The sequence below is a fragment of the Olea europaea genome, unplaced genomic scaffold, assembly GCF_002742605.1.
Source record: "Olea europaea var. sylvestris unplaced genomic scaffold, O_europaea_v1 scaffold3601, whole genome shotgun sequence".
Lineage (NCBI taxonomy): Eukaryota > Viridiplantae > Streptophyta > Magnoliopsida > Lamiales > Oleaceae > Olea > Olea europaea.
Genome location: NW_019255222.1, coordinates 29766 through 37154, shown reverse-complemented (window position 1 = coordinate 37154; position 7389 = coordinate 29766). Strand labels below are relative to the sequence as shown.

The window sequence follows — 7389 nt, the reverse complement described above, 5'->3', positions numbered from 1 at the left end:
TTTTTTTTTCTTTCGAAGTTTTTCAATGCAAATCTCTACGTTGTTTGTCTCCATGTATTTCATATTTTATTGAATTTTAAACATTTCTCGCTATCATGTGGACATATCAAAATAGTCATCTTAGGGAGTGTATTCAATTGAGACTTTTGAAAACTTTGATATATACAATAAAACAAAATAAACAAAAAGAAGACAAAAAAGAAAAGAAAAGAAAAGCAGATGAAATGCATAAATCCAAAATCCTTGAATTCATACAGGCATGTTCAATATACCATTTGCAATCGACATATAAGAATCCACACCGTGTTTGCAATCGACATGCATGTTGCATCAGCAAGAAACCCATCCTCGTCCATGGCTAAGACAAGATTTATTTTATTACCTATTACCTCTCTCTAATAACTTGGAACTTTAAAATGATTTGATTAACATGATATCAAAGCAATGAAAAGAATTCAAATCTTGCCACCACCGATTTGTGTTATTTTGCACATATAATACCTTTGGTCAAAAACACCTAATTCATTTGATCCACGATAATGTGTACAAAGTCAACCAAAATCAGTTTCAAGCACTACCACAACAACCAACCTATTCCGAATTACCGATTCTAAAGCTAAAAAAATTAAAAATACAAGGAAAAAGAAAGAGCAAAGAATCAAATAAGATTATTTGAAGTTACGTACTTCCATTAAGAGAGTTGCATCAATAATCTACTCTTCCAGTGGTGTTCACCCACTTTGAAGCGCACATTCACTTTTGATCAGATCCCACTTTTCTCTCTCACCCAGATTCAATGCCCAAACTTTTAGTAGATTTCTTATTCAGTTATACTTCAGTTTCAGAAATTTGCAAATTGTTCATGGGACCAGGAGAAGCAGTAGCAACAAGAGAATCGCTCGTTGGCCCACGAGTTTTCTTTGGAACTGGCATGTCGTGATCATGTTCTCCTGTGTATGATACTATTACTGCACTTGAACTATCTGTTGCCCTTTCAATGTGCTTTCGAACAGGACATCCAGCTGATGTACATCTGTAGTAGTTCCTGGATAATATAATTCCTAATCTCAGCATAAAGGTCAAGACTTCTAAATTACAGACATAATCCAAATAATAAATTTTACATTAGGATTACAATGCAAGGTTCAGAATAGAGGAAGTTGGATGAACCTCTCCATTCACCGTGTACTTTTTACATGCCGCAAAGTACTAAAGAATCCTCCAATTTATGATCAAGTCATAGTTGAGGTCAGTCACGTGATGGAAGTCTTCAAGCTCAGGTTTTATTAGGCTTGATTTGCCAGATTCTACTGTTGACATTAGCCTTTTGCTTTACTATTCTAAGATTCACTTACAGAATGTACAATTTTGAGCTTGTCTTGAACAAGGTGAAATGGATTAAACTCAGTGCAGATCACAAGAGATGAACTGATATGTACAATAAATTCTCATTTTCTTATTATGTCAGAGAAGATCAGGAAAAATATGTCTAGGTTAGAGGTAGTGATGTGATTGTAGAAAGGCAGCCGTCTAAAGTTGTAAACAGGATCATAGCTCGAACTCCAGACAGAGGCCTTTTTTCCTTCTCATTTTATTTAATTTGCACCTGTCTACAGGTTGTAAACTAGTTGCAGATATCCCTCTCTTTGTTCAAGATGTGGAAAGAGCATCTTATGCATGATAAAAGATAAATTTTGGTGCTGTCTGGGAGGGATTCTTGCCGAATTATAAGCAAAAATTCGTCCGTTGGCTACAGTAAATGGGGCCCAGACAATGGCAGCAAACTTTGACTTCACCAACCATTCAGGTAGAAATTTAGGTGAAAATACCATCTTGTCCCTACATTGTTATTATTTTTATCTGACACAAGGATAATTTTGACAATTCAAATGATTTCTGAAAGGCGGCTGCTGCAACTATCCCTTTTTTGGCCACTTTTCTTGCAGATGTGGGGCTCATTAACGGTAAAAAAATTTCTAAAAATCTGCCTAGAATCGTTACCAGACAGGCCCTAGCCAACTTCACCATTCAGTCTTACCATCATGTTGTTCTGATATTAAACTAGAGTCAACTTGAGCGCACTGATGGTCAATTATAATTCCAAGGAAAGACAGAACATGCATTTTTATGGAAAGTTTTGTTCGTTTATTATTATAGCGACCTCTTCTGAGCAGGGATTTAGGGCTAAACTCACGAAAGCCAACCTTCTAAGAAGAGTACACCAGACCCTCTTTTCCGACCTTTTTTCTTTAAAAATGAGACTGCTGGAAGCCTTCATCCAATATTATATTTGTTTGTTCTCTCTGTCTCTCTATCTCTCTCTCTCTCTCTCNTCTAAATAACATCAATTATGAAATTTAACGTCAAAGAGATACATATGTGAACCGCCAACAACAATAATCTTTTTATAAAGTGATAATACCTAAAATAGTTATGCATGGATTCTGTAGCATTCATTGCTATGAATATGTATTTTCTCTAAAGATTCACTAAGTACTGTTTAAATATTTACATTGAGAGTCCATGTCCAGAAATCTACTCTACTGTGCCTTCTCTAATTAACAGAACCTGCAATCCGCAGTCGCTGAGTTGTATGCAATGTTGTCAAAGTAAAATTTAGTTATTTTACTATGGAGATCAAGGTTGGAGGGGTCATTCTAACAGAACGTTTTCCAGAAATCAGATAAACTTATGTATTAATCACAAGAAAAGAAAAGAAAGAATACAGAGATTTCAAGTGTGCTATTCAAAGAAATGAATATTATTTTGAAATAATCAATGACTAAAAAGACACCCCATTATTCTTTAGGAAGCTCTAATTATTTATTATGATTATTATTATTATTTTATTTTATTTTATTTTATTTTATTATTTTATTATTATTATTTATTTTTTTGGATACCCATAAAAACTCATTACATAGGGGAATTTCTCTATAATACATGGATTAGAGGAGTCAAGTTTGTTTCGGAAAAAAAAAAAAAAAAAAGCACGTTCTTTATAGATCAAGAGCCAGCTTGTTTGGAGGATGAGTCCCCTTCAAATTCTACAATAAACATTCAGTGCCTTCTTGTGCTTTAATAATCTCTCCCTCACTTTAATCTTCATTTTTCTTTGATTCATTTTTTCTAAGTTGTATATGCCATATTTACCATTACAAACTGTTGAGTTAATCGAGGGCCCAAAACGTAGAACTAACAGATCTTTACCACCATGCGTCATGCTCTACAAGACTTGCTACTAATAATGACCTCATATATATTTGAGTATGTCTATGCATGCTTTTTATTTTCCTTATCCTTATTTTTTGAGTGGGGGAGGGAGGTGAGTTTGAAATGTAATTATTTATGCAGGTTAGCGCTCATGCACCTCGGGCTTGTAATAATTTCCAATTTGAAAAATGACCTTAAATTATGAAAAATTAGAAAAAAGCAAGTGATTTGGGGTTGATGTGCAGAAGAGACAGAGACGTGGAGGAGTTTGACAGAATCTATCATAAATGCAGACTATATTGAAGTTTCCAATAGTTCTTGAAAACTGAGCAGTTAGGGAAAAAAATTAATGAAATAAATCTAATCTATGAGATAGTGTCGTAATGTAATATAGAAAGCTGGGAATTCACCTTGGGTGAACGTTCCCTTTCACCATCTTCTGTCCATACTTGCGCCATCTGTAGCCATCTCCTGATATCCCCACATCACCAGCCTCTTCAACAACAGTTTTAGGTTTCTTTCCAGGTTTGGCGATGGTTAACATATCACTGGTGACACTCTTCTCCTGCCTGGCAATTCAAAGACGTGAAATAGTATCAGATCTATCTGCTAGGGAACTATCATCAGGAAAAGAAACATAGGTAACCTAAACTGAAAGACAATGGCTGTCACTTAATCAACAACTTGCCTTTTTTTATGTTCAACTTCATTAACATGTTCTTCCTTGGTACTAATTTCCACGATCTCATCAGAATTAGTTGCGTCCTGCCGATTTGTCTCAGGTAACTGCGCCATCTCCATTACAGGTTTTTCCATGTCGGAATCATTAATAGCATTTACTGGACAAGCTGCATTGTCACTCCCATTGGCTGGCACAACTGGTAACGCATGCCTGCTTTCCCTGTTGCAATTTACTTTTTGAGGCGGATCATGATTGTGGTGATCTCTGTACACAATCTCAATGACATTGCCAAACTGATCACAGAACTCAATCTTTTTGGCATGACAGTCAGAAAATGTGCATCTGTAATAGCTCCGAGAACCTTCAGGACTCTTTACTTGTTTTTGACCATATTTTCGCCAATTGTACCCATCAGCAGATGTCTTCGGCTTTGGTGCGGATAACAGTTTTGGGTTTGAAGAATTCTGCCTGTCCTGTTCTGCCAGACATGAGTTGTTTCCGTTCTCTGTAGGTGACAATTTTCTTTCTTGTAAAGCCGAACTTGGACCTGGCGAAATGCTCTCTCGAACGGAAGTTGGGGAGAGACTCAACTTGGACGGACCATCAGGTAACGTTATCTGATTGTGTGTCTCAACATGGGCAGATTGACCAGTATTACCAATCAAATGTTCCTTGAGGGTTACTCTTACTTGATCCTGAGATAATTAAGAATAGGAAGATGAAATTATGATATCAAATCCACTATTATCTAAGATGTTGAAGAGTGCCTCTGTTATATATATATATATATATATATATATAGACCACGCATTAACTCAACGACAGACTCGCTCTATGTATAAACAAAAAAAGCATAAGTTCTAATAAGCCACATGCCGTCTCCTTTTTATTTATTTATTTATTTGGAGAAAAAAAGATTCATACGAAAGGTCGATCTAGTTAGCCATCCAACTTTGCAACCATTTCAGTATAAAAAAGTCTGATTGATATGCCAAATGGAAGTCAACGAAAAGGCACTTCCAGACTAGAGCAAATAAAGCCATCCACAAACAGTCATTTAGCATTAGCTTTTTGTATTTTAGACTAGAGCTTAATCTAGTTAGCCATCACGAGCTTGGTGAGCCATATTACATACATTTACAACAAACTAACAAAACCATGAAACCTGTATTCAACTAAGACATACTTTGAGAACTCATTCAAACTCTATACGATAAGAACAAAACAAGAGGGGATACAAGTTTCTAAATTTGTAGGTTAGTAACGAACAAATGCAGAATTCTTGTAATGGTAGTAATAGTATAATAGGTACAGAATTATCATAAGGAAAGCTAAAACACATCTTAACCATTCCAAAAGAAAAAGAAGACATCCAATATTCAACCCACGGAGTACAATTAGCTTATTGAATATCCATTCACACAAAGCATATTCTCATTCTACGTTCTTATTCAATCCACTTCCACATAGCTTATCGATTTTATGTCAAATTACTCAAATCAAGAGTCTATAGTCAATACCTTAATCCAACTCACTTTCAAGGCAACATTTGAGATAAGAACAATTGCAATCCAATAAAATTTATCGGAAGAAAAACCCAACAATCAAAATTAATCTGAAATGATTTGACAAAAGGACCGCGCAACTTGCTGCTAACCTTTAATTCATCATCCGAGACTAGCGGTTGCAGAGTATATTTCACCGGCACCTCTGCCAACAAAAATTCATCACAATCACTACGCGTTACTCTAACGTATATACATGCATACACAAAATTGATCGTAAAATTTCATTTAAAAATTATAAAAAAACAAAATATCACGGTTATAAGAGGACGAATCAGAGGTACCGGAGAGATGTTCAGAGGAGAAACTAAAATTGGATTGGACATCACTCTCCGATATTTGTGCGGACGGAAGAACTTCAAATTCAGAATCTTTTGATTCTTTTGCTACTCCAATTGAAGTTTTCTGAACTGTAGAATAACTACTTCCTCGAATCTGTTCATCATTTTTCCCAATTTTCTCTAGCACTTCTTCTTCCTTGTTAGGCTTCAAATTCCCCATTTCCGTTTCTTCCAGAGCTTTTGAGCTCTGTTTATTCATCTCCATGGCCAGATTACGACACCACTCCAGAGTGTAAGTGCGTGTTTTCTAACGAATGAGAAGAAGAAAGAGAAGGTAAAGGTTTCCTCTTTATTTTATTGTCGAGCCGTCTACATATCAAATGACCAAAGTACTCTCCAATAGAACGTTATTTACAGAGAATTAAGAAGGATTATGGCTGAACGACGGTAGTAAATTGTCATTCTACAGTTGGGAATATTGGCGAGTAGCGTGGAGTTAGATTTTTCGGAGTGGAAAGTAGGGAAATAGTGAATTTATGCGAATCGAACATTTATTCCGGGTTTGGATTCTTGTGCGGGTTTCTGGGCCAGTTGTTTTGACTAGCGTTGAATCTAGTTCTCAGTACTGATGTTACACGAGTACCCTTAGGCCGGCAATATAATTACACTAAACCAAACAGGAAAATTTGGGTCCTAAGGGATGTTTTCGGTAGAAGAGAGGGAAAATAAGAAAAAAATATAGGGCGTGTTTGGTTTGTATTTTCATTTTCTATTTTCAGTTTTAAATTCATTTTTCGTTTTCTGTTTTGAAATACTATTTTCAAATTACAGAAAATTTATTTGATTTGCCATTTTAAAAAACGATTTTTCAAAATAGAAAAACTAGAAAATATGTTTTGTTTAAAATTTTTAGAAATTATTTTATGACATTTATTCAATTAGTTTGATTATTTAGTAAAACATAATAATTTTATGCTAATATATTACCAAATAATATATATTTTAAACTTGGTGAATTTAATATTTTTTCTTGCTACAAAATAAAATAATAAATTTCTAGACCAAAAATAAGAATCGTTGTAAAGAAAATAGCTAGTACGTCCTTCATCCTTCTGAATGTATTTTGCGGTCACTTGAACAGTAAAAAAGGAAATAATAGTTTTTCTAAATTTTGATCAACGAAAAAAATAATGAAAATTGAAAGATGTTGTGGTTTTAAAATTATTATGCTTCACTAAATTGTATTATATTACAATATTTTATTTTAAAAGTATCACTGAGCATCCCCTTGGTATAAATAAAAACGAAAAAAGAAAACGAAGTGTTTTGAGAATTTTCCGCGTTTTGAGTTTTTTAACTGAAAATACTGAAAATGGAAAAATAAAATCGTTTTGAGTTTTCAGTTATAAGTTTTTCCTTGTTTCCGAAAATGCATTTTCGGAAATGACAGACCAAATACGTTTTGGGCATTTTTGAAAACTAAAAACAGAAAAATGGCAGACCAAATGTACTTCTACATTTCTCGTGGAAGAAAAATTGTTTTCCTTCAGAGGAAAGGAAAATTAGTGCATGCTTGGACTTGGGAAGTGATTAAATTAAATTTTAAGTGATTATATGTTGTGAATCTTACAAGATATATATAAAATAA

General features: G+C 34.4%; 1 protein-coding gene across 1 annotated transcript; it reads right to left on the bottom strand.

The window, feature by feature from the left end:
- Nucleotides 1–498: 498 nt before the first annotated feature.
- LOC111386537 (probable WRKY transcription factor 32) lies at nt 499–6210 on the bottom strand. Its single transcript, XM_023010995.1, has 5 exons — nt 5745–6210; nt 5553–5605; nt 3902–4590; nt 3624–3782; nt 499–1045 (listed from the first exon to the last, which is right to left on the bottom strand). Exons 1-5 carry the CDS (start codon nt 6004–6006, stop codon nt 829–831), a joined length of 1380 nt encoding a protein of 459 aa, XP_022866763.1. The 5' UTR covers nt 6007–6210; the 3' UTR covers nt 499–828.
- Between the last annotated feature and the right edge of the window lie 1179 nt (nt 6211–7389).